At 36.3% G+C, this 26,475-nt stretch overlaps 5 protein-coding genes across 8 annotated transcripts; 3 read left to right on the top strand and 2 right to left on the bottom strand.

The window, feature by feature from the left end:
• The first annotated feature begins 4,891 nt into the window (after positions 1-4,891).
• Positions 4,892-5,993, top strand: LOC137749270 (uncharacterized). Of its 2 annotated transcripts, none has more exons than XM_088688787.1 (2): positions 4,892-5,239; positions 5,580-5,993. In XM_088688787.1, the coding sequence occupies exons 1-2, from the start codon at positions 4,947-4,949 to the stop codon at positions 5,818-5,820; spliced, it is 534 nt and encodes a 177-aa protein (XP_088544913.1). In that variant the 5' UTR covers positions 4,892-4,946; the 3' UTR covers positions 5,821-5,993. The 2 variants fall into 2 exon arrangements, with proteins under 2 accessions (XP_088544913.1, XP_068345474.2); XM_068489373.2 differs by having other exon boundaries at positions 4,894-5,239; positions 5,574-5,993.
• Positions 5,994-8,722: 2,729 nt separating this feature from the next.
• Positions 8,723-10,931, top strand: LOC137709338 (uncharacterized). Of its 2 annotated transcripts, none has more exons than XM_068448426.2 (3): positions 8,723-9,261; positions 9,700-9,860; positions 10,567-10,931. In XM_068448426.2, the coding sequence occupies exons 1-2, from the start codon at positions 8,874-8,876 to the stop codon at positions 9,828-9,830; spliced, it is 519 nt and encodes a 172-aa protein (XP_068304527.2). In that variant the 5' UTR covers positions 8,723-8,873; the 3' UTR covers positions 9,831-9,860; positions 10,567-10,931. The 2 variants fall into 2 exon arrangements, with proteins under 2 accessions (XP_068304527.2, XP_068304526.2); XM_068448425.2 differs by having other exon boundaries at positions 8,724-9,261; positions 10,597-10,931.
• A 149-nt stretch (positions 10,932-11,080) lies between these two features.
• Positions 11,081-13,152, top strand: LOC137709041 (uncharacterized). Its single transcript, XM_068448186.2, has 2 exons — positions 11,081-11,430; positions 12,562-13,152. The coding sequence occupies exons 1-2, from the start codon at positions 11,359-11,361 to the stop codon at positions 12,979-12,981; spliced, it is 492 nt and encodes a 163-aa protein (XP_068304287.2). The 5' UTR covers positions 11,081-11,358; the 3' UTR covers positions 12,982-13,152.
• A 1,834-nt stretch (positions 13,153-14,986) lies between these two features.
• Positions 14,987-18,083, bottom strand: LOC137708188 (disease resistance protein RPM1). Its single transcript, XM_068447204.2, has one exon. It carries the CDS (start codon positions 18,007-18,009, stop codon positions 15,160-15,162), a length of 2,850 nt encoding a protein of 949 aa, XP_068303305.2. The 5' UTR covers positions 18,010-18,083; the 3' UTR covers positions 14,987-15,159.
• A 3,761-nt stretch (positions 18,084-21,844) lies between these two features.
• LOC137708491 (uncharacterized) lies at positions 21,845-26,014 on the bottom strand. 2 transcript variants are annotated; one of them, XM_068447581.2, is made up of 8 exons: positions 25,837-26,014; positions 24,726-25,054; positions 24,451-24,536; positions 24,096-24,242; positions 23,580-23,682; positions 23,356-23,468; positions 22,824-22,950; positions 21,845-22,412 (listed from the first exon to the last, which is right to left on the bottom strand). In XM_068447581.2, exons 2-7 carry the CDS (start codon positions 24,961-24,963, stop codon positions 22,858-22,860), a joined length of 780 nt encoding a protein of 259 aa, XP_068303682.2. In that variant the 5' UTR covers positions 24,964-25,054; positions 25,837-26,014; the 3' UTR covers positions 21,845-22,412; positions 22,824-22,857. The 2 variants fall into 2 exon arrangements, with proteins under 2 accessions (XP_068303682.2, XP_068303683.2); XM_068447582.2 differs by having other exon boundaries at positions 21,845-22,153.
• Between the last annotated feature and the right edge of the window lie 461 nt (positions 26,015-26,475).

Here is a 26,475-nt window from a genome sequence, read left to right as displayed (position 1 = left end):
GCACAGAAGACCTAGTGCAGTCCGGGAGAAACAAACACTAAAAAAACACACCCAAAGGTGGTCCTACACTGGTGATAATCTGTCAAATATGCTGTGAATCCCTCGAGAGCCACCAACAGAGCTATCCAAATTAGAACCTGGAGGGGCACAAAACAGAAGGTGTAAGTGGGTAAAAACAAAGTTTTTCAAAATCATTTCAATATCAAAAGTACTAACCCCTCGCTGTAAAACTTATATAGTTTCCCAGAAAATAGAATATGCACATATATAACTCATGCTCAAAAAGATGCCATGTCAAATGCCTCTACATAGAAATGCAAGTACTCAGGTAATGTCAAATCAATGCCATGAAATCTGTCAGGCGGAGTCACTTGCACATGAGTCAAAACCACCTAAAGTGGTATGTACGACAGGACTGGGTGTAAATAAATACGCTCAAGTGCTATGATCACGTGAAGACTGGGCGAATAATCGCGGGTCACCTACGAGTCAGAACCACCTATAGTGGTCTGTACGACAAGACTGTGCACCTAACTTGGATCCAAGATGAGCGTGTGGTGTGGGAGGTGAACATCACGTGAAGGACTGTGCCCTACTCTGAGCGGGAGCACTAACACCGGGGGTGCAGGTTATGAGCTCTCTATGCATCTCAAATCACTACTAAACATAAACATAAACCATAACTTACCTGGCACTTACCTGTGCGTCCATAGCACCAAACATAAATATATATATATATATATGCAACTAATAATGCATAATTAAACGGGCAAACATAATGCATGGCATATAAAACATATAAACGTTTAATTTCATTTTCTGGGAAAAAATCACAATTATATAGGTATATACGAAAAACTAAAAGCCCACTCACTGGTATGTAGAAGGGTTGTAACCCCCTTGCCTCGAGTGACTGCGCTCGTCCTTGGGATAGGTCTCACCTATATGCGAAACAATTATAAAAACGTTAATTTAAAGCACATAACCCAAACTAGGTAAAAACTCCTCATACAATGCTCAAATGGGGTGTGTGAATACACCAATGTGATCTAATCTACCTCACGAACATCCCCATATTTTTAAAATAATTTTCTGACACCGCACGTGCCCCCACGCACAGGCACGTGCCTTGCACACTAACGGCGTCAGTTAACACCGTCAAGAATATTCCGTTAACTTTGACATATTTCATTAAAGTTAACCTAACGCCTTTAGGAATATTCCGTCGTCTTCTCCGGCCAACCTCCAGCGCCGTTGCCGGAAAACCGGGAAAGTTTCCAAACTTCATATCTCACTCGTTTTTCACCCAAATTTCACGAAATTGGTACCAAAATGAAGCTTACAACTAGAGGAACAAATCCTTACCACTTTCAAGCACTAAAACCAACAACTCCACCAAATCCGGCCAAACCTGCAACTCACAATCCCGACATCCAAAACCTTCAAACGAACCACCCCGAGCTTCCTAAGGACCTCACCAAGCTTCCTACAAACTTGAAATTCCCAAAAACACATGAATTTACGTGTGCATGAACAGTGACCAAATTGGGGATCTCGAGTTCGACGTGAAAACGAAGGTTCCCTTACCTGAAATGGGTATGGTTGAACTCCTAAGAACCTCACGAGCACAAATGTAAAGTTTTCTTCCTCGATCTACCACGTTTTCGAACACTTTGGTTCTTGTCCGTACAAACTGATGACGAGTAGAGAGAGAGACAGACAGACAGATACGGGACATGGCAGAGAATAGGAATGAGTGTGGGTGTGTGTGTGGTCCAAAATCAGCCAACCAAAACCCCAAAATGACCACACAACGAAACAAACACACTAGGGGCAAAACTGTCATTTTACCCCTACGGTACGAAAAATCCGGGACGGGCTGTCACAATCTCTATAAATGAGTACATGAGGCGCTAAGAATGATACGTTCTTGTGCCACAAACAAGTACCTACAACATGATCTTGTTGCACATCTTTAGGCCAAAAGAAGCATGAAGTAGGCGTTTAAGTTTTATGTTGTTAAATGTTTTTTAAAATGTTGTTTAAGTTTCATGTTGTTAAATGTTTTTTTTTTATGTTGTATAATTTGTATGTTGGTTAATGTTATTTAATGTTATTTCATATTGTTTAATGTTGTTTCATGTTACTTAATTTAATTTAATGCTGCATAATGGCTTAGAAAGTTATAGGAAAAAATATAATTTTAAAAAAATATATGAAACAAATTTTGTGAAATAGAAGTTATAGGATAAAAATAGAATTTAAAATAAAATAAAGCAACTATGTGAAATAGAAGTTATAGGAAAAAAATAGAATTTGAAAAAAAAATGAAACAAATTTTGTAAAATAAAAGTTATAGGAAAAAATAGAATTAAAAAAAAATATTAAAAATAGAAGTTATAGGAAAAATTTTGTAAATAAAAAATAATAATAAAATTATATAAAAAAAATTCAAATGCAACGACTAGTTGACGTCAGTTAGCCGTTGCATTTGAATTTTTTTTCTTAAGCATTCCTGTCGGTTATAACCGACAGGAAAATTGAATTTTCTGGCTAGCCTCGGGCAAGCAGCCAACCCTCTAGCCCTCTCTGATTCCGTGGGGCCCTATCAGATTCTAAATCCCTCTAACCTAGTCTTCGGTTGAAGACGGTTTTCGAGCTATTTTTGACCCTCTGGCCCTTTGAACCCTTCGGTTAAAGATGGCCTTAGGGGTTTTCTCTCCCTACTGTGAAAGTTTCTTCTTGCCTGTGTGTGAGGTTGGTTCTACTTTTTCGTTCTCCCCCCCCCCCCCGACCGTCGGCCCAGCTACGACCAGGGTTTGCTTCCCTATCTTTTTTCAATTTCTGTTTTTCGTGCTTCTTCCGCTCCGATCTGCCCTTTCCTCCAACCCTCTGTGCTTTAAAAATCAAATTTCTTAGCCATCACTTCCAATCTCCCTTTCTTGTCCTCTTTTTTCTTTTCCCACCATCAATCTCTATAATTTTCATCCATCCTTTTCTTACCCTTCCCACTTGGTTCCAACAATCCTTGACTCCATGTAATTTCAGATCTGCAACTTTGGACCATCAACGCGTTTTGACGCGATTCTCCCAATAAGTGCGTACAGCTCCAGCTTGGCACCACCACCTCCCATGGATTTGTCTTCTTTGGCTTGGTTGCCTTTGGTGGCTTTGTTGCTGGTGGGTTATCTCTCACTAGCTTCATTCGGTTTTTGGTTGTTGTACCGATCTTTGTGGTGGTCTTTGGATGTTGTTGGAGTCGTCTTCTCCTTCACTTTTGCGGATTTGGTTGGCTGGACCTATGGCGTTGGGTTGGAGTTTTGGTTTGCGGCGGTTTCTGGCGGCGGCGGTTCCAAGAATGTAGGGTTTTCTGTATGGTTTGTCTACTTTTGGGTTCAAAACTGTTGTTTTGGGCTTTGGTTTGTGGTCCATTTTTGCTTTTGTGATTGTCTTGTAACTGGGCCCTCTTGGGTATTTTGCTCTTTATACTTTGCTGGCCTTTACCCCGAAATACTATTTCCAGTTCAACAAAAACAAAAAAAAAAAAAAAAAAAAAAAGAAGGGGCCGATGCTCCACATTTAATCAATACTCACGAATTTTTTTATTTATGAACCTGAACTTCAGCTAGGTCAAATCCAAGGACTGATAGAACAATTTTCTCTTAGGTATATGGTCACTTCAGTTTTTAACATAATTCATTAAAAAATAATTTTCCTTTCATTTCAAACTAAGGTTGATATCACTCGCTATAATTTCTCTTTATTAAGCTTTATATAAGCTACTTAATATTACAATCTAATGATATTTCTTTTTATTTGTTAGTGAGAGATTTTAGATTCAATTCTCATCAAATGTGAATTTGAACTACATTATTGTATGCTATTATGAAATTAAGCCTACACTCTTTAGCGTAGATCATATCATTTGTTAAAAATACTCTATATGAAGATATTTGTCTCATATATAAAGGCATAAAATGTTAATTGACTCAATCTCAATGTTAAAATAGAACAATATTGGCCACTGAAGAATGTTTAAGAACTTTAACTACAAACTCTTTGTTGGCAATCCACAAAAATTCGTACTTACGTTAGAACAATTATATTATAAAATACTTAAAAATTACTTTGTAGACATTATAAATTCGTACTTACGTTGGAATTATTACATTATAAATTACTTCGTAGAATGAATTCGTCGACTAAATAAACGCTTATCTATTTGTTTACAATTAATTGATTAAACTGTTTAGATTTAAATCCTAAATTATTTGGTCCAAATATTAGACTTTAGGCCCATACATCAAAAAGATGTAATCTGATGAAAAGACTAGTTTCAAAGAAGAAAAAACTTGAAATCTAATACTACGGTCTGATATTACTTATTCATTATAAAGTAAGAAGTTTTAAGTTCGAATCTTATAAATGGTGAATTCGATACCAAATTAGGCTGCTCATTATCTGACTTAATAGAACTCTTTGTTCTCTAAATGTAAAAAAATCAATGTACTTAAAAAACAAAAACAAAAAAAAAATTTACAATATAATAATATTTATTTTCACTTCTAAATGATAAATTTTATGTTCGATGCCGAAACGAAACGAAACCATTATGAATACTAATTCATTACAAGCTTAGCCTACTCTACATCGCAAGTATCGAACAAATGAATAACAAAAAAAAAAAAACTCGTCAGGTTTCTGTAAGTTTGACCGACTCTGACCGATTTCGACGACGTACGTGTAGAACAACGAACAAACAAGCGACATGCATGCGCCACGTCTTCAAGGCCTTCACCGTTTTCATCCATATTCCTCAGCGGCGCTGGCTAGACACGCGTCGTCGAATCCACACACCCGTGACAAATGCAGAAGTTATAACTAACCTTGAGGCACTTATTTCTCTGATTCTCTGAATATCTATTCAACCATTTCCAGCAGCAGCAATGGAGTTTAAACCCAGAATTTGTTCTTGTGGTATTCTGGTGATTCTCTGCATATTTTTCTTGATCAATACTTGTGCGGCCACAGGAGTGTTGGGAGAAGGAGAGCAGCAGCAGCAGTATAACATGGAGGAAGAGAGAGTTAATGAACAACCCAAAAAGCCATCTATGTGGGAGATGACTAAGAATGCTTTTTCTTTGTACACATCTTCCCCTTTGAGGGTTCCAACATACTTGGACAAGTCCAAAACCCTATTTAATCAAATTCGAGCTTATTTCTTCCCCCCTAATTTAGAGTAAGTGATGTACTTCTTCAAATTTTCAATTTATTATTTGTTTTTTTTGGAAGTATTTTCGAGGAAAAATAGTTGACTAGGATTTTTTGCTAATTATGAGATTATTTTGTGGAGAAATTCTCCCCCTACACACTCATGTGTTTTTCTGTCGGTTATTTTTGTCTGATTTATTTAATCTGATGATCAAAAGTTATTTGTGTTCATGGATGCACTCGAAATTTGTCAGTTCATCATTTTTTTCTTGTAAAGGTAGGAGGAATTGAAATTATTTGTTAGGAGTTTGGGCTAGTTTTTATTTATTTTTGAAATTGATTTTGTGTTTTTTGGGTGGAAGTTTTAGGGGTAGTATGGGGAATATTGAAGTTGAGCCCGGTAGCAGTGGCGGCGATGGAGCTGGAGGGAAGGTGACGGAGGTGGTTGGGAAGAGTTTTGGCAAGAGCAAAGAGACGGTGGAGGACTCGGCGAAATCAGCAGCCAAAATAGTTGGGGAGACGGTGCAGAAGACAAAGGAGAAAGTGAAGAGGAGCTTTTCCGGCAGTGATAAAAACACAGAAAGTAAAGAAGCTCAATCTGAGCTCTAGCTATTTGCTATAGCCAAGTAAAAGAGTAGAACATAAGTTTTGGGTTTTCTTACTTTCTAAGGTGTTCATTTGTATGCTATTTGTTTGAGGATAAATTGTTACAGTAACTGGAGTTTGGTAGTTTTCAATGTGGCAGTGATTGGAAAAGTTGTGCAATTCAACACGTTGCTATTGCATATGGTGCGGGTGCGATTGTGAGGCATGCATGCTAACCTAGAGGTAGGTTTGTAAAAGAGGGGGAGCGAATACAAAAAGGCCGACCACACTAGGGGAGTGAACATGAAAGTGCTAACTCGTAGAACCGAAGAAGAGTATATATAGTGAAGAACATGAAGGCCTTTGAGAGAAAAACCAGAGATGAACTTTAATTTGTACACGGTGGAAGTATCTACATTCCTACACTAATTAATGAGAACCATTAGAACTAAATGGAAAATGCTAGAGAGAGACTATATTTGTAGATTATATTTTGTAAGTCGCATGATGTGGCGGTTGATATTAAATATTATTATGATTTAAACAAATTCAACCATCAATTGCTACATAATATGGTCTATAAAATAGATTTTAAATAAATTCTCTTTAGCATTACACGAACTAAATGAATCAAGCTAATTGATTTTATACACACGTGTAATACTCGTAGAAAATAGTTTCAATCAACACGAAGTAACGTATTAGTTGGGAGGTATTAGTAAGGGAGGCCTAATGTCATCCCTTTATTACTCTACAAGAAAACAGGGCTTATGTGACGACGTGTGTTTGTCACAGAAAGTAGAAATGCGTCATATTTGATAATATGTGACACTTTTACAGTGTCACTAGTAGCATCACATGTGAGGTGTCATGGAGTATACATGACGAATTTTAAAAGCACCACATATTTTTAGTACATGTGACACTACCTCGGCACTTAATACTTGTTTAAATTAACGAAAATAGGAGATTGTGATAGAGAAGGCATCACAAAAATGTAAATTATGTGACCTATATGGTTTGTCACTTACGAAGTAGATAAGTGACGCTGAAAGCATCACATTTTTCTTTCATTTGTAGCATAGGCTGGGTCACTTATGTCAATGAAATACCTATTTTGGAAATATATGTGATAGACCAATACATATTCGTTGTTTATAATCTGAAATTAAATTTCCCTGTTTATTATATGGAATTACAATTCATGTCAAATATAAGGTAATGCTTGGGTTAATTTCATTTTCATTAATAAGTTACTTAGGCACATACATCAAGTACTTGTATGTTTCACATACTCACATAAAAATTCCAAAAAAAACTAAATCTTGGTATCCCATCTCAACTCATGGCAGTTCATCATGAATGGAGTTGGATGCATGGGTTAATTGCATTTTCATTAATAAACTACTTAGGCACATACATCAAGTAGCTTGTACGTTTCACATACATAAAAATCCCCCCAAAAATCTAAATCTTGGTGTCCCATCTCAGCTTATGGCAGTTCATCATGAAGGGCACCAACTCTTTTATACATGTTTAGATGCTAACAAAAGATAAATTTAAGACACTGAGGAGCTAACCAAAAACTTATACCATGTGCATGACTAAAACTAACAGTAAAAGACTTTGTAATATAAATCAGTCTTCATCTGTACCAAGGTCTTCCATTTCAGTGTATGCACCCTCTACATTTGAAAGATCATAATCAGTACCTATAGAGTTGTTGATATCTTGCCCCTTCTTTGCTAAAGGAGCTTTCACTTGTAATATGAGAATATCATTCTTCTTTTCAACTCTTTATTCTCCTTTTCCAAGTTGACGAAACTAGTTGATAGAAGCTTTATTTGAGCTTTCATGTCCGTTAACTCAGAACTTGAAGGCACTGAAGAAATATAACTAGATGTATCTATACGAGGAAAAACACTTACACCATTAATAGATGTTCCCTTCCTCCTAAGGTTCTCAGACATGATGCCAAACTGATCATCAAAGTTCCGTAGAGAATCACAAGTTCTCCATAACTTCATCCTTCTTTTTTGTCATCTTATCCTTACATAAAAAATAGGCTCCAAGAATACTAAACAGTGAATTCAATATTCATCAATTGCTAAATAAATAATAAATAAACAATATAAATATGTAAAGAATTCAACTTCTATTGGTGGTTTTGCTTTTTGGGGGAAAAGATGGAGCGTTAATTGCTCAGTGGCTGAAAAGAAACTAAATTGTAAACATTGTTCAAGTCAAATTTGTCATACCATTTTATTACCCCTTTTAAAACTTCAACAAAACACATCTAAATCATATTTTTATGTTGTCTGCTATAACTTGCAAAGATCAAAGCCTTACAAATGTTGTTTTGGTCTTGAATTCTTCCCAAATGTGAGAAAGAAGGTGATTTGCTTCTTCTGACCTAAATCTTGAGGGAGGATTCGCAATCTAGCAGGGCTTAAAGTGTTGATTTAAATGCGACATTGACGGAGTGAGGGATAGAAGAAGCAAATTGATTTTCAAACACTTCTCTTTATCTTATTTTTTCCGTCAAATTGTATAGAATAGAATATCCGAGTATTATTTTATTCCAAAAATCATTAAAAAATTTCATTCAAATCTAAAATTTCATTATTTTTTGCGGATTTGGATCCTCTCTTGAGCCCAAGGAGAGGATCCTCTTGACCAAGCATTGTGAGCCGTTGGATTTTCATCTAACGGCTATAATTATTATAACTTTAAAAGGACCTCCCTGTTTGTAGTTGTTGGATAAAAATCCATTTCTTGCTATCTGAATGCCAAAAAACAAAAAAAAAAAAAAAAAAAAGTCTTGGGTGTTCGAGGTTGACCAACTCATCAATAAAATAAATAATGAAATAGAAAAAATAAAATGACAAAGAATCCACCAATATAACTCCCCTCGTCCCTCCCTCCACTCTCTCGCACCATCTACACTACCACTCTCTCTTTCTCGCGTACACACACAAAGGACTAACGCGCCTAAATTCTCTCTCTTTATTTTCCTCTTATCCAAACACCCCCTCAAAATCTCCCATCTTTCTCTGTCTCTAGCAATTCCGTCATCAATGGCAAGGTCGTCGATTTCTCAAACCCTTACCCTAACCCGCCACCTCTCGCCCAAATCATCGCCGTCCTCCTCCCGCCTCATAACCCTGCGCGCCCAATCCACCCTCCCTTTTCACCATGATCCACCAACCGACTCCTCCGCCGACTCGCCTTCTGATCCCCTTCTGCGCAAGCTCGAGGACGCCATCCACCGGATCATCGTCCGCCGATCCGCGCCCGATTGGCTCCCTTTTTTGCCCGGCGCTTCCTACTGGGTCCCTCCTCCACGGTCGAGATCGCACGGCCTGGTTCAGCTGGTCGATAAGTTGGCCAACCCTTTGAGTGAGGAAGAGACCATGTCTATGAGCACCGTTAGAGGGTGGCCTTCTTCTGCTTATTTTATCGAAGGTTTGCTTCCCTTTTTTCGATTTTATTAATTGGGTTCTGTTCAAAATTGGGTTTTTATCCTTCAATCATTTGAGATTGGATTGAATTGTGTGTTGTGGTTGGTTTAATTGGATCATCTAATTCGTTTCTGCTTCTGGGTTTGTTTCTGAATTGAGTAATTTTCTCTCTTTAGTTGAGAATTGGAATATCGAAAATCGAAAACGTAAACGGATCGATCATATTTTGAGGCATTGATCTTGTTTTGTTCTATGATGAAAAGTTGCTGGAATGATTAAGATAAAGGAATTAGTCTGGCTTTTTTTTTTTTTTTTTAATGTATTTTTTTTCGGGGCATTGGAGGGATTAAGAACTTTTGTGACAGAAAGTATTGAAATCTTGTGTATAATGGATGGTTTTCTTACAATTGTTGCTTATTCTATGCCTTCCTTTTCTTTGTAGGTACATCTCCACAACTGATGGAGCCTGTGGTTGTGGTTCAGAGTTCTGATGATGTGTCCAATCCCCAACCGACGGAGACCGTGGATCAAATTTCTAACAATGTGTCCAAGTCCGAGGATGAGGAGGGATGAACAATGTAGTTCTCATCAGTGACATCTGAGGTGAGCTTTAAGAACAATTGGCTGAGTTCTGTATTGATGACAAGAAATTTGTTTACTTATCTAGTAAAACTCAATGCTCTTATGTTGGGTTTCATTCGGTGGAATTTAGTGGTTTTTCCAACAAATAATCAAACTAATTTGGGGGTAAACTGGACTAACCTTGGCTTTTTGTGGAAGTTCAAGATTACTGAAGTTAAGCTGCTTCATATTCAAAGACCGAAGAGAAATGCTTTCATCTTTCCGAAAGTTGAAAATGTAGTTCTGAATACTAATTAGGTTGATCTATGGAGCATAATGAATTACAGTGTGTGCTGGTAACATCTGTTTTGACCTTGTTTATCCTGCTTTAAAGCTGGCTTTGAGGGCCATGGTTAATTCACCGGCCTTTGTTTAAATCTTAGGAGAGGTTTGTATAGGCTCTTAATGTGGATTCTAATAAATCATTAATAGTTGAATTCATATGTCTATATGTGATAAAAGTTGGATTTGGAGAGTTCCAAACTTGATCTTTTGGTATAATGGTGATTTTAACCTGAAGTGAGTTGATGCCATGGGGGCTGATAAAAGACTTCAATCTGGTTTCGAATGATACTGCTAGTATTGCTTTTGCTTTCCTGATAAGCAGATCTGTTCCATGAATTCTACTATTTGTTAAGCAAAGCTATTGCTTGAAAGCTAATTATGCCTTGGTTGCTGGGATACGCAGGCTCATCTATTCATGTAAATTGTTATGTAGGACGGCAATAGATACATTGATGAAAGGCATTTCGTCAAGGTCAAGAGCTCTACAGATGCAAACTGGTTAGCGAGGTAGAGTGACTTCTATCCAAGTTCAAGATTACAACCGAAAAGGAGTTGCATGTAATTATTCATCAAGTATATATAGTTGGTCATTGTAGTTTGTTTTCGGTTGAATTGTGTGTTATTTGTACCTACGCCCGCATGGTTAATTTGCTCAATTCGAGTTTTAACATCGACATTTCAGTTTTTATCAGGATGTCCATGTAAATATACTAGGAGGTACATCAACCTTTTGTTCATCGATATTTTTCCACCCTCCCTTTTTCCAAATTACTACGTGTTTTGAGTTGTGAATTACATTTTTCTTTTTTTGTGACCGTCGTAGCTCTCTCCAACGGAGGAAAAGGGTTTAAGAAGGAATACAGGTAGGTGTTTTGACAAAGTTTTGTTTCAATTGTTTAATGTTTAATGTGGTCGTATTCCATTCAAAAAGGGGGCTTAGCTTATATTTGTGACTGCGTAGATTGCTTGTTAGTAGTTGGTAGGCTGTTTCCAAATTGACATATTTTAATTCAACGGCCTGCCTAATACATAGGAAACTTAGTTGGTGTGCGTAATACACATTTTATATTTTGAGGGCACACCAACGTGTACCATATACTTTGAGTCAATGTGTCCAATGTTATATAATTTGTATATAATGATCGAATTCTAGTGTTGCCCATCAACTGAGACTGCAGCCCTAACATCTTTTAGGATGCCATTTCTCATGACCAAGTACCCGGCCCACATCGAAAGCTACGATGTAAAGTACAGTTTCTCTTTCATGGTACGTACCACTATATAGTCCGGAAATCAATGGTTAGATCTTGCATATACTGATATATGGATCTTTGCTACGATCAGATTTTGCATAAAATCCCTACCACTAAGTGGTACGTATCATTGTATCCAGACTCGCAAAAGTATGTCAGTTTGGTGGTTTTCAAAGGGACTCGAGATGTGCAGATGACGCTTTGCAGTGGTAGGCATAACAACTAACAATTTAACCCACTATCGCTATCATTTGTAAGGAAATAAAAAATTGGTGGCATTCAACGTTGCGGTAGGACTGGTAAAGTTGCAGTAGGACCTGCTTGTTGCAATGCTTTCCAAGCAATTGCTTGGCTAGACTTTTGCCTCCGGTCTTACACGGTGTGGATGTCATTGTCATCCTGAAGAGAGAATCATAATGAATTAAGTTAGTATTATGGTGTGGGTTTGATCATATTAAAACTAGATTTGGAGATTATAGAGTGGTAGTTTGATCATGATGAACCTGTAAGGGAGTTTGGTTCATCCGATCGACATTCGACTTGAATTACAATACCATGTCAGATATCTAAAACAAAAAAGATTACCTTTTATTTCGTAACTCAAGTTCTACTTATCTTGATGACCTTCTCCTCCAGAACAATACTACTTTCAGAGCTAATTACATCACTCAACAAATCTTGATCGACATACTAGTAAGACTACCTGCAAAATCTCTTATTCGGTTTATGCGTGCGTCGATCAAAGTCATAGAGTGATTTGTATATCAAGATTGTTGCATACTGTTACCAATCCGCTCATGTTATAATGTGTATGTATTAACACTAAACCATATTGGTACAAATGACTTAATAACACCGAAAACCTAGCTAGCTCCCGAAAAATTTCCGACGAGACAAGCATAAGAGCTTTAATTCACTGGTAAATTAATAGGAAGAATGAATAGCATAAATCTCAGAACCTGCCCAACAGTAGTAACGTTTTTGTTCTAGTATTAATGTTCATCAAAACATAAAACTGCATTAAAACTATATAAAATTTCATTCCATTTGTAACCTACTCCCCCAGCATTTCTATATAAATCCTTACCAGACTCTACTCCAGTATCAGCACACCAATCTAACAAACCCTTTTTCTGATATAGCAGAAAAGAGAAGTTCCAAGCTTCCAAATAGCCATGTCTAGACAAGCTCAAGCATTACTTTCACTTCTCTTATTGGCAACATGTGCAGCAACCGGGCTGGCAGATGCGCCACCACCGCCCTTCCCGACCATCCCAGGCCTATTCCCTCCTGGGATTCCAGAGCTATCTCCGCCTGGAACCCCAGGTGAGATAACCAAGTGCTGGTCTTCACTTCAGAACGTTCCAGGGTGTGCATCGGAAATTTATACCACAATCTTGACTGGTAAATTTTCTCTAGGCGCTACTTGTTGCAAGGCCTTGGTCGAAGTTGATGAGAATTGCTTGCGGAAGTTGTTCCCGTTGTTTCCTTCCATTCCTGCATTGCTCAAGAGCAGCTGTGCTACTGCTGCTGCTCCTAAAGCAGCTGGATCAAAGCAGTTGTAGGCGGTTTGAGATGATAATTTTTGCAGGAAATAAGTAGATCTTGGCTTCAGTTAAGCATAGTCATGAAGGGTTTTTCTTTTGTTTACTTTCGTTGCCATTAAGTTGGTACGTTTTGGAGGCTTCAGGATTGTGATATTTGTGATGGATATAATAAGAGAAGATGTTTGGTTACTCGAAGATGAGTAGGACCTATTACTAAAAATCTTTGCATTCGAATCACAGAGTTTTGTGCTTATGAGCAGAACCATTCATATTATGAATCAAAATATCATCCCTACAACAATTAAAACTAAGGTGGTTTAATCAATCAATTGTAGCAAATACATAGATGGTCCGTAATGCTTTTACCAATTCAGTTCACTTGTTTTTATATAGTTCGGTAACTATATAACCTCAACTTTAATTGATTTTTTTTTTTTTGCATAGGCGATCTTCGTGATTTATATTATGAAATGTTTTGATCATAAACACGAACTTCTATGAATAGGCAACGAGCAATTTTAAGTAGTAACTCCTACTCATCCTTCAAGTTACGATGGAAAATTACAACTTCTTGGTATATAAATTCAATAGTTAACGTTTCTCATTAAAAAAAAAGAAAAAAAAAACACAATTTGATAGCAAATGATCATTATGTGAGATAATTTGTGGAAATGGCCTCTCTGCTTGATCAGCTTTTAAGTGAGAACCTTGTTGTCAAGTTTCTACCAAGTGCGATCTCACAGCCATCAGGTAAAACAAATCTTATGAATAGTGGGAACACAAGGAATCGGGGTTCCCCTTTCATATCTCATACCCCGTTATGCGTTGTTGACACGATGAGATGATACGGGAGAGTATTCGTGTGTTGTACTTCTATAAAACTACCAAATTACTTGATTTGACTTAAATCCTTTCTTCTTCCTTTGCTCAAGAACAACTGTGCTGCCATAAGTGGGAAAATTTTGCATATATTTTCTAGTTCCTCTTCCAAGGGAAATTTAGGGCTTGTTTGGTATTGTATCTGAAATTTTTTATAATTTCTCAAAACATTTCTTAAGAATTTTTCTTGAAAACAATTTTCTTTAAGACTCAAAAACTTATTTGGTATGCGATTTAAAAGTTTTGAATCTTACAACTTAAACTGGACAAAGAGATCCAAAAAGAGAGGGTCAAGAGAGAAAGAGGAGAGAGGAGGAAAGAAAGTAAGAAATGATTGGAGGAAAGAGAAAGAAGTGAGAGGATCAGAGGAGATAGAGCGGAAGAAGAGTGAGAGAAAGAACCGAGAAAATGAAAAAAGCGGATTAGAGTAGATACGAAAAATGTAAAATAAAAAAAGAGAGACGGAGAGAGGGAGAGAGAAAGAAGAAAAGAGAGATAGATTTGGAGTGAGAGGGGAGGAGGGAGAGAAAAGGAAGGAGTGAGTTTAAGTTTAAAAACTTTAAAAACTCATTTTTTGTGTTTTTAGATAATAAACTATATTTTTAAGTTAGTCTTGAGTTCAGTTTTTGAAAATAATCATATCAAACAAGTTTTTAAGATCTAAAACTTGAAAATTGTTTTTAAATTTAAAAAGTTGAATTCAAGTAATGTACCAAACAGGCTCTTAAGATTTTGTGTCTTCACATTACCAAAAACTGTAGAGTTATGTATCCCTCATCTTCTAAACTTGAAATTTCTAATTTTCCCATATTTTGTAGCTCAAATAGAATTCACTTACGTTTTTGTTATAATTGGTAACGTGACTAGTACGTGAGACGTTGATATATATGCTTTCATGGAATGGAAAGGACTTTTCCCTCCTCTCATAACATCGTAGAAGTCGTCGTTGACATCTTCTCAACCAACTTGAAACCATTTGTGTCTTCTAGTTCTAAAATTCCTCTATACCTTGAAACCTAACTCTTGTTCTCTCTTGGAATCCCTTTCGAAATTCCGAATCGGTTACTTGTTCTACTCAATCAGTAAGATTCCCAGAAAATCAAACTCAAAGAAGACGAGAAAAGCTCGAAAGAAACGAAAGCTTGAAGAAGATAAGAAAGCTTCTGTATTTCACTTGACAGTTTACAAAGATGCATAAATATCAAACTGATCAAGATTATTATTACAATTTACATCTATTTACAAGAGTATTTACAGTAATTTACAATATGCAGCATCTCCTTAATAATATCAAACGGATCAGGTGAAGTAAAAACATTACTTCCAACGAGTTTCGAGTTCGTGGCTCTTCATGAGAGAAGTGGTTTGAGGAAAATTTTCTCCTTCATTCAGACCCTCCAAAGGGTAGACCTCCCACCCTGACTCTCTCAAGTAGGTGAAATAAACTTCTGGGATATGCGCAACCTTCCCATAATCGTTGCCTTGTTCATGTGGACTCAGCGTCTTGATTAACTTTTCCGGCATATCAAAGAATTCCAGCACCTTCAGCTTCTTCAGGTGTTCAATCCCGGATGGCACCTTCTCTAACGATTTACATCGCTGGATACTTAGCTTTTGCAGGGACGGCATTGCTCCCACCTGCACCTCTATACATCTAAGTTCATCAAATTCATCAATGCCTAAATGTTTTAGCTTCTTAAATCCTCCAGCTCCGAAACACAATGTGTCTCCTTCAAACACCTGAGATAATTCGAGATGCACTAGGTTTGGGAGATACTGAATGAATACAAGCGGATTGTCCCTTAACCTACTCCATTTCAGATATAATCTAACAAGGCTGTGCAGAGAAGGTATCCAGTGAGGCAATGTTTCCAATCGTCCACGCAAGTATAGGCGCTGAAGTAGTAGAGGAGGAGAAGAAATGTGCTGCAGGTCAATGATCTCATCCTCTTCTACTGAAGTTATGGACAATGCGCAAAGTTTGGTCAGCTTTTCGAGGGATGAACAAAGAGACTTTCCGTCTTGTTTCCTCATATGCACAATGCCTAACCGTCTCAACTGAATTAGTTTCCCCAGCTCTCTTAATATGGCACCTCCATCTTGGTTTGCCTTGATGAAACAAAGCTTTTGAAGGCAAGTTAGAGCCCCTATTTTTGCAAGCACCTTAAAGCCATATTTTGAGTGAAAATCTCCATATGGTACAAATTCATAACGATATACTAAAAGATGACGTAGATGTTGAAGCTTCAAAATTTCAATTGGGAGTTCAGTGACCAGAGAATGCTTCAAATCCAAAGTCTCCAGGTTCTGAAGCTTCCCTATAAATTTCGGAATGGTTTTCACCCTCGTACCTTTCAAGCTTAGATACTTCAAAAAGAAAAGGTTGACAACTTCAACTGGAAAAGCATTTAGAGGTGCGCCTTGCAAATCTAACACGTTGAGAAGCCTAAAACCTCCAGGAAAAATTGTATGCAGTACTGGCTTCTCAGTAACTCCAAACATAAACAGAGAACGTAGTTGAGAAGCGCACCTGTTTTTCTGTACGTATTGCAAAGAATTATGCATTGACAGGCGTCGGACTTTATCAGGCCATGGTATGTTTTGCTCTTTAGCTATTGTGGCAAAGTTCTGATCTCTTATCTTAGAGGTGATGATCTCTCGGAGAAGATCATGGACACGAAAGCTTTTGACCCTTCCATCGGATGTTGTCTCTGCCGCTTGAATCATGCTTCTATTCAACAGTTCATTGAGGTAGTCCTCTGCAACATCTTCTAGTGTTTTGCCTTGTTTCGCTTCAATAAAACCCTCTGCCATCCATAACCGAACAAGTCTCATATGCTCGATTAGATGATCCTCGGGAAAGATGCTCAGGTACAAGAAGCAAGACTTGAGATGGTAAGGCAAGTCATTAAAGCTGAGCAAAAGTACTTTTTTCAAGTCCTTGAGTTTGTCATTGCCCTCCATTTCAGCACCAAGGCTATGGCCAACCATATCCCACTGGTCGATCCTCCGCTTGTCTTTGGTAGCCAAAATACCGCTGACCGCCACAATTGCGAGGGGCAGCCCCTCGCACTTTCTTAAGATAGAATTACCGATATCCTCTAAATAAGGAGGGCATGAGTTCCCTTGGAATGTCTTCTTGCGTAGAAGCTCCCATGATTCCAACAGAGGCAAAGGCTTCAAATTAAAGACTCTACCTCCAGATTCTTTGCTGGTTGTTGAGGCTACATCAGCTTTTCGAGTAGTTAGTATAACTCGGCTGCCACAAGTATTGTTAGGCAACGCATACTTCAGAGAGTCCCATACGTACAAGTGCCACACATCATCGAGAACAATTAGGTACCTCCTTTTCTGCAGGAAGTCCTTGATTATTGTTTTCAGCTGATTGTTGTTCATGTTGTTGGTTCCTTGCGGAGCTGGCCTTCGGATGGCTTTGTGGAGTTGTTGGATCATGTCTTCGAGGAGTTCCCCAAGTTTGAAAGCCTGAGTAACCGTGATCCAAGCACTTACTTTGAAATGCTTCTTCACTTCTGCTGCATCATAGACTTGCTTTGCCAGGGTTGTCTTCCCCAGTCCTCCCATGCCAGCCACAGAAACTACTTCTCGTCCAGAACCACCGTTGACAAGCCACCCTACCATCTGTTTTATAGGCTCGTCAATGCCAACTATATCAGTTTTCTCTAAAAGTAGAGCATCACTACGATGGTCCTCCCACATTTGACCTGCAGTTGAAGAGCTTGACCCTTGTTCAGCCATATTAAACTTGTGACGGAGTCTCCTATGAACCTCCGAGATTTTTCTGATTGTCTTGTTGATGTCTTGTAACTCAGCAGCAACTCGGTATTGAGCTTTCATGTTCTTAATACAACACGAAAACCTATGGATGGAGCCATATAACCCCGTCCCATGATCATGTGCCTGGATAAGTGTAAATTCATCCAGTACATCTTCACTATCGTGAGCAATGTCTCTTACTTGATTAACCCATACTTTGACTTCCTCATCACTCTCTTCAAATGCATCAGCAACCCTCAGAAACGCGGTCATGCGCTCCAGTTCCCCTCTCAGATACACAATTTCTTCCCTAACCCCTCCCAAAAGTTGCAGATCATTTTCAAAAAGAGGTGCAACCTTGTCGAGCAGAAACTTTACTGCACTCTCTGCCATTAGCTCTCTACTGTTTTCATTACCCTTTCTTCCTCAACTGATTTTCCCAGTTCCAAGTCTATGGAGTTATACAAGTCAGGGGCAACGTATAAATATTCACAAAAATTTGCAGATGCCTTGTAATTCAAGTAACTGAATTGAACAAGTAACAGCGACAGGATTTTGAAATAACTGTGACGAACCAATCCAAGAGTCAAATTGTCGGTTAACAATAAAATCCACGAAATTTCCTAGAAAATGACTGAAATTTCAAATATCCAATTCTTTGACTTCTTATCCACAAGAATCATGACCATTTTTCCGACTAGATGCTTAGAACTCGCGTGCATTTGCAAGTAAAGGATAGCAGGCCTGCAATTATATATATATATATATATATGAAAGTGACTATTTTGTATTTTAAGATGCTGCTAGGTTTGGTTGCTTCTGCAGCCATCCAATCTCAGTAACTACCGGGTGATTTCATTTGATTGTGACTATTTTGAGATCAGAAAGTCAAAGCAAAAGCTGCTTTCCCAGAAAGCCTCAGAAAGCACAAGCTGCTTTCATTTGAAATTGCTTAGTAATCTTCCCAGAAAGGAAGCTTCAGAAAGCACAAGCTGCTTTCATCTATTTAAAAGGTCAGCTTAACCAAACAAAAATTTCCTCCTGATGAAAATTTTCTTCTGGTTTAATTGTACTATATATGAAACCAAAAGATCTCCACCCTCCATTTGCCCTGAGTATGGTAGAATTTTCGTAGCTTTTGATACAGAACATACTCGATTTATTATTATACTGTTTCTTGTAACTTTTATTTTACAGTAAGTAATTTTCCACTGCCCGTGCCAAGTTACTATGTTGAAGAAAATTGTTTTCACCAGTCCCAACAAAAAATTGAAAGGAAAAACGAAGAAGAGTTTATTACAAATCGATGAAGTTGATGAAATATTTTCGAAAATTCTCATTGCCAGATAAAATTAAATGATTATTATTTATTATGATCGATGAAGCATTTATCTAGCAAATTACTTTTCTGTTATAATTGATAGTTTTGACGTTAACTTTTCTTTAGAAAAAAAAAAAAAAAAAAAAAAAAAACAAAAACTGCAGTTAGATAGACTGAATAACAATTTAGGATGCTTTAGATTTTAGCCTTTATAATTCATTATTTCTAGATAAAAACCCATCTATTTTTAAAGATCTAATTTAAGCCCAAATTTAAAATTTGCAAACATATAGGAACACTATTGACCTATTAATACAATTTATTTACACTCATGCCACTCATACTTTATGGTCCCTTTTCCAAATTCTTAAATTTATGCCAAATTAAAAGTAGTAGAAAAAGTGAAATAAAATGAAAAAAGTGTTTGCATTAACCGTATCTATGTCAAACTAGAAAAGTAGTTTTTTTTTTTTTCGTGATATATTTTGTAGCAATTTTATCCATATTAATTGGTAGGTAAATTAGTTTGTTCCAATTATTTAAAAAAAAATACTACACCTATATTATATATTTTGAATCAAATAACATTCCTCTAACTTGTAGGTAAATTATTTTCTATGTATTGTTATATATGTTAGACACGTTTTGTTGTTGTATAAACATGAGTGGAACATAATATTGTTGATTTTATACATCAAACTGCATTTCTTTTGTTATAGGTCAATTATTTTCCATGTACAAGTACTTATGTTAGGCAAGTTTTGTTGTTGGTACATACAATATTTTGTATCATTGTAAAGAAAGATGTTAAATTACACCCATGGTATTATTGGTGTAGGTAAATTATTGGAAATTAATTTGTAGGTAGGTAATGAACATTTTGCATCATTGGAAATGAACATTTCAAAGAGTAGGTAGGTAAATTAATTTGTTCTAATTATATAAAAAAAAAATTACACTACACCTAGCTATATTTAATTTTTCCAATTATTAAAAAAATTTATACTACACTCAACCAAATAACATTTCTCTAAGTTGTAGGTAAATTATTTTTCATGTATTGTTAGATATGTTAGGCACGTTTTATTGTTGTATAAACATGGATGTAACATACTATTTTTAATACCATACATCGAACTACATTTCTTCTTAATATAGGTAAATTATTTCTTCTTTTTAATATACATCAAACTACATTTCTTCTTAATATACATCGAATTACACCCATGGTATAATTGTTCGTAGGTAAATTAATGTGCATGTAGATAATGAAATACAATGTTCTAATATATTAATAAAAAAAAAGGGATAAATTCAAAAGTATTCAAGAGTAGGGTGAAAAAACTGAATCGAATAGTTTTATGAAAATTTAATACCTTTCTAAAAAATTAATATGCAATAAATTTTTAACATTAATGTCTTTTTTTTTTCTTGTTGCAAAATCATTTACTATTTCCTTACAATTAATTGTCTACATCAAGTATGTAATAGGGGTATTTTAGGCATGTGAAAAATGTAAAATGTGTGAATTAATATGAAGTTAATGAATTTGCTTATGTGGATCCTAATCATTGGGTTTTCTTTGAGTAAAAAAATTATGTAGGGTTTTATATAAAGAAAATTGAGTTTGAAGAGCTAAAGTCATATTTTCACTTAATTAGGATTCCATTGCAACTAACTCAGCTGAGCATCAGTCTTGAAACTTTGCTCAGCCTCGTTACCGCACCATATAAATCCTTGGATCTCTTCTCCAACAGCAACACAGCTAATATAGTTAACCTGTTTTCTGATACTGATACAGCACAAAATGTCCAGAGAAGTTCTGAGAAGTTCAGGCAATGTTTTCGCTACTACTACTAATGGCAACCTGCGGTGCAACCAGATTTGCGCATAGGGATGTGATATCCACACACCTTATTTTACTTCTCACACACCTTTTTAATTTTCGATCGTCGAATCGGATGAATTGAAGAAGATCAATGGACAGAAATTATCAAGGGGTGTGTGAGAAGTAAAATAGGATGTGTGGATAACACACCCCTTGCGCATATTCTATCCCCACCGCCACTCCTGAACTTTCCCAATATCCCAGGCTTACTGCCACCTGGGATCCCAGGCCTATTTCCACCCAGAACTCCTGAAGTATTTCCGCCAATATTCCAGGGCTACGGCCGCCAGTGGACTTGACTGAGATAGCAAAGTGTTGGTCTTCACTTCAGAGCATTCCAGGGTGTGCACAAGAAATTATTACCACAATCTTTACCAGTAAATTTCACTAGGCCCTGCTTGTTGCAAGGCCTTCGTCGAAGTTGACGAGAAATGCTTGCTGAAGTTGTTCCCGTTGTTTCCTTCTATTTCCGCGTTGCTTAAGAACAACTGTGCTAAAGTGAATGCTGCTCCTCATAATGCATCTGGTTCAAAGCATTAGTAGGCAGTTGATCTTGTTTTCAATTAGTCAGAGACATGCAGGGTTTAGGGTTTTTGGTTTTTACCTTGGGTGCCATTTTCCTTAGGTTTTGGAGACTTGGATCACACTGAAGTAAGACAAAAACAGCTTATGATCTCATTAAAACAACTCTCCCACTCTATCTCAAAGAAATTGTTCCATCTTATTTTGAATTTTTGATCTATCGACCCCAATGATCCATGAATCCAGATCCTAATGCATACGCATTTAAATCGTTAAATGCGAGCAAAAATTCACAAGAACAATTAGAACATTTCATTCACATTTCAAAATCCTGCGGATAATTTAATCCCAGCACCGCATTAACGAATCATGATTCACAATTTGTATCATAGGAAAGCTGGAAAGTGCAAAGAGAAAAGAATTTAACATAACACTGGGCATTGAATTACAACTGTCCAACCAGGATTCACAATTTGTATCATAGGAAAGCTGGAAAGTGCAAAGAGAAAAGAATTTAACATAACACTGGACATTGAATTACAACTGTCCAACCAGGATGAACAAGAGGAAAAGAAAACAAAGGGATGCACAATGAAAGCAGAAAAAGTATAAACTGCGGTTTTCTGCTCAACAATCCTAAGTATTTTATTTGTAAAAATATACTGACAACTAAGAATAATTCACAAGTAAATGAAGATTCATGTATATGAATTTTTCAAAAAAAAAAAAAAAAAAACCAAACCAAACCAATTGTGTAATTTCAGTTCCGTACATCAAGGACAATGCCGTTGATCAGTTCCATGTACCTGGTGAGGAGAAAAGACATTTTCAGGTTCATTGCTGAGTTAGAACCCCAAATCCCATATCTAAAAAAAGATAGCCGGAGCAAAGCAGGACCATGAAGAAGCAAGTGGGACATGCAGTGCGCGGATTTAAATAAGTATAAAGTAGTGTAAGCACAGCTTGCAGAAATCAAGAAGGTGGTATTCGGCTAATCAAGAATCTGAACAGGAAAATGTCGTTTAAAACTCTTTCCACTTGGAAAATTACAAGCCATACAAAAACCTGAAGAGAACAAAAGTGAAAACTGAGACTATAGAAACAAAAAAACTTGCCAAGCATATATTCAGAAAATGCATCTATCAAATACTGAGCATGGAAGGGAACAAACATACAACTACGAACTATCAAGGCCGAACTAATTAGACTAGTCCATAGATAGATAAACCTGGGTTTATTAGTTTTTCATTACTTTGAGTCATTTTTAAAGACTGGTTAATACAAACAAATATGCACGTGCACATAAGCACAAAAGATCAACCCAGGCAAAATGATAAAATTACAAAACAATCAGAATAGGACCATATCCCTGTTCCAAGTGGCAGGTTCATCGCGAGATGGACAGCAGGAGAAAGCAAATTTTTTAAAGTAAAAAGATAATATGAAAACGCAGTTGCAGAATGTAAAATTGCTTACAAGACAAGACAATCTGGAGAAAGAAGACCTCCAACTAATAAAGGCCCAACATTCTCAGTTCTGTCACATGGCTGGGGTCTAGCTCGGGGGCATTCTTATTATCTTCTCGGTCTTCTACAACATATTCCTGGCATCATAAGATTTCTTGATTCAGTTGGAGAAATATAACAAATGCTTCAAAATAACTATTACACCTAGTTTACGAATCTTGGAATCTAGAAGGGTAACATAAAACTTAATAATAAAACTAAGCTGTCTTTGATAGTCTTGGCGTTTAGAAGTGACAAGGGAAAGATGAATATAAAGCAAGAATTCCAAGAAAACGATCAAGGAAACTTGAGTCCAAAATGGACAAAGGTACCAGTTAACTTTCGGTTGGAATAATTACAGTAATCCTCTGTCCACATATTATGTCTATGAAACATCATGTTAAGTGTAGAGCATACTCAACGATATAGTTTAGTTAAATGCCAATAAAATTCAGTACGAACAGTTTGAGTTCATATTAAGTTCCAAGTATCAGGAACTAGACCTTTGTTAATTCTTGTTTGGCAAGAACATGATAATGCCGTTCGTTGATCCTCTGTCCGCATATTATGGCTATGAAGAAGCCATAAAGCAAACCCACCAAAACAATAGCTAAAACTGCAACAAGGTGAACAAAATAATGCATGCAATTAGTGTGATCAACGTGTCTTACACCGAGAACATAGATATATTATAGGGAGTTCAGAGGGCAGCAAGAAGTTTGCATACCAGCCATAGTATAAAACCCATAGGGGTGCTCCTCATAACCAAACATCTCCCTTAGTTCGTCTCCATAAAATTTGTATACCATCACTCCCAAGAATGCCACAATCTGATGAAAAAAAATAATATCGCAAAATTTTAGGAATGACAAACTAACGGGGAAGTCTTATCTCTTCTGCTTCCATAAGAGTTTGGCACTTGATAGAACTAACTGAACAACTAACAGTTATGTTTAGAGTTACCAATAGTACGAACATTTAAATTTGTAACACAATTAGGATCAGTTCTAACAGTACCCTTATATAATAGTTACGAAACATAACAGAACCTTGCAAACATGTGCTAAAACTGACTCTTGCTAACCTGTCAAACAACACTTTCAGTTTCTAATTAATTCTTCCGTGGCCTGTGCAAGCTGAATAAAACTTAAGGGAAAATGCCCAACTTCTTTTATTTGGGAAGAACTACCTATTTGATAAAATGATATGATTCATGAATCATATTAATTTGTTGTAAACATACCAGCTGCACGATGATGAAAATGAATGCATGATCTCTAGCAACAAGGAACTGAAATTTCAATCTCAACCACCAGCGATCGGGAGGGACATTTGCTCGTAATATGAACACTGCCCTGCATTCTGTACAATGAGCAAAAGCAAAGCCCTCCTGAAGAAATAAATACATGAAGAATTAATAACAAGCTTCTACAAAAGAAACAGCCTTTAAAGAAATAGATAAAATAGATAAACATAACAACAATTTCACCTCAATTATGTGCAATTTCATTATTCTAAAATGAATATTAAAAAAAGAAAAGAAAAAAAAAAGCATTTCCAGATCACAAGGAAAGAGCAGGGATGAAGAAAATCTTCACCTTTGTTGACCTCCAATTATCTAGACATGATCTATGGACATACTTCTGAGTACCTCTGCAATGGCATGGAGCAATTAAGTCTTCCCCTGAAAGACAAATAAACAACGCTAAGATATTTGAATTTCCTAGCCACCAAATAATTATAGATGGAAAAGGTATTGAACTATAATTACTTTAACCAGCAATTACATGTGTATCCTCTACATCATCTAAATCGGAAAACTAATGGTGACAGTAAACTGAAGATACACAGAGAAATGCAAGACATATAGGACCTTCTTCAGTATCAAGGCAAATACGACACTGTGGTTGCTCTGCGTTCACCAACTTAGAATTTTCATTGACGTCAAAAATTTGTGCCTCTTCATCAACAGCAGGAAAATCACCTAGCACAGCTGTAATTTCACATGAGGATGAAGATTCTGCGGGTCTCTGTGAAATGTCAGACTGACATAAGATGGGTTCACGTTCTGTAATATCTTCCTTATGACTATCATTTGGTACTAATGGCATTGCGAAGAATGTCGAGTCAGGAATACAAAGAAAAAATCATTGCCAGTGCTATAGCTCCTACAGACCATTTCAATCGGAACTAAGAAAAAACCTATAAAAAAAATAGACGAAAAGTACAATGGTTAGGAACTTGCACTACATTTCAAGTTGTTGCTACTAGTTCTACGGAAATTAAAATCACGTTCCTGTACTAAAAATAATAATTTGATATTCCAATCTGCTCGGAGAACTTTCCATAAAACATCCATATGCACAAGTATGAAATGGATACATAGTGTTTCGACTACCAATATCCATGTAACAACATCGGCAGAAATTTCGAGAATTCAAAAGAAGCAAAATGCTAACTATGGAGATACCAAATACCAATCAAGAACAATAGGAGCATAACAAACGATTATTACTGAGTACGTTCGTAGTATGATTCCAAGCTCGTGCAACCAACCTAACGTGTAACATGGCCTAATTACTTGACTTATGGTAAAAAAAAATTATCCCTCTCTGTTTTTATTTATCGAAAAAGAAGACCATTTGAATTTTCTTAAATGGATAATCCATGATAATTATAATAATTAGCATAAAATTTCCAACTTTATTAATCTGGTCTGTGTAGCATCAACTTCAGCTCCAGCTTTCAACTTCACTAATTATATAACTTGGAGTCCATACAAAAAAGCTTCATTTCTTCCCAGAAAAATAAATCACTAAATAAATAATCAAGCATGCAATTAATAAATTAAATACATAATCAAAACCCTAAAAATGTGATTAACGTCTACAAACTTTTCACCAAAAGGAACGCAAGTCAATCAACAAATTAACAAAATTGCGAGCAAAGATTGAGCTTTTATGAGATCAATTAGGGGGCCTGACCTGAAATTTAGCAGTAGGGGACAATCGCCATGGTACTGAAACAATGCAGGCATCGATTGGATGGGGAATTTGAGAATCCAATTCTAGGGTTCTTATGAATTGAAGTGAAGCGGTGGACTTTTAAGGGTCCGACGATGATTGACAAAATTTGGGATTTTGGGCTTTTTTTTTCTTTTTTTTTTTTTTTTTTTTTTTTAATTTTAAGGTGTATTCGTATTTGGAGGCACTTTTTTGCTAACAATCAAAATGAATAAAACTTTTGCAAGTGACAGTGGTTGACATAAGTGTTACTTTTGTTTTATGATGTAAATTCGAACTATTTCGGTTTTTTAATTTAACAAATTCATCATATTTGGCACAAAATGAATAAAAAAATTTTATACTTAAAAACAAAACCATAGCAAACAAAAGATTTTAGATGCATAAAATAATCAAGTCAATAAATAATGTTGTGTTTGGATTCAAGTTCTTTTTTCTCTATAATTTAAATAAATTTAATGTAAATTATCTATCATTTCTTAAAAAAATAAAAACAAACAAGGTCGTGTTTGATCATCATATGTTTTTTAGGTAATTATTACATTTTTATGAACAGTTGAAATGTAGTGCACTCTGAATTCAAAAATAAAAAATGCAAAT

The sequence above is a fragment of the Pyrus communis genome, chromosome 17 (assembly GCF_041283825.1).
Source record: "Pyrus communis isolate YQ-2024b chromosome 17, ASM4128382v1, whole genome shotgun sequence".
Taxonomy (NCBI): Eukaryota; Viridiplantae; Streptophyta; class Magnoliopsida; order Rosales; family Rosaceae; genus Pyrus; species Pyrus communis.
This window is presented reverse-complemented; position numbering and strand designations above follow the sequence as displayed.

Coding starts and splice junctions, on each gene's coding strand:
- LOC137708491 (XM_068447581.2), bottom strand. CDS start 24,963: ATGCCATTAGTACCAAATGATAGTCATAAGGAAGATATTACAGAACGT. Junction 24,537..24,725: donor TTGCCTTGATACTGAAGAAG/GTCCTATATGTC, acceptor TTTGTCTTTCAG/GGGAAGACTTAATTGCTCCA. Junction 24,243..24,450: donor ATAATTGGAGGTCAACAAAG/GTGAAGATTTTC, acceptor TTATTTCTTCAG/GAGGGCTTTGCTTTTGCTCA.
- LOC137709338 (XM_068448426.2), top strand. CDS start 8,874: ATGGCAAGGTCGTCGATTTCTCAAACCCTTACCCTAACCCGCCACCTC. Junction 9,262..9,699: donor TTCTGCTTATTTTATCGAAG/GTTTGCTTCCCT, acceptor TTTTCTTTGTAG/GTACATCTCCACAACTGATG.
- LOC137749270 (XM_068489373.2), top strand. CDS start 4,947: ATGGAGTTTAAACCCAGAATTTGTTCTTGTGGTATTCTGGTGATTCTC. Junction 5,240..5,573: donor TTCTTCCCCCCTAATTTAGA/GTAAGTGATGTA, acceptor TTTGGGTGGAAG/TTTTAGGGGTAGTATGGGGA.
- LOC137708188 (XM_068447204.2), bottom strand. CDS start 18,009: ATGGCAGAGAGTGCAGTAAAGTTTCTGCTCGACAAGGTTGCACCTCTT.
- LOC137709041 (XM_068448186.2), top strand. CDS start 11,359: ATGCCATTTCTCATGACCAAGTACCCGGCCCACATCGAAAGCTACGAT. Junction 11,431..12,561: donor AGTACAGTTTCTCTTTCATG/GTACGTACCACT, acceptor CTGATATAGCAG/AAAAGAGAAGTTCCAAGCTT.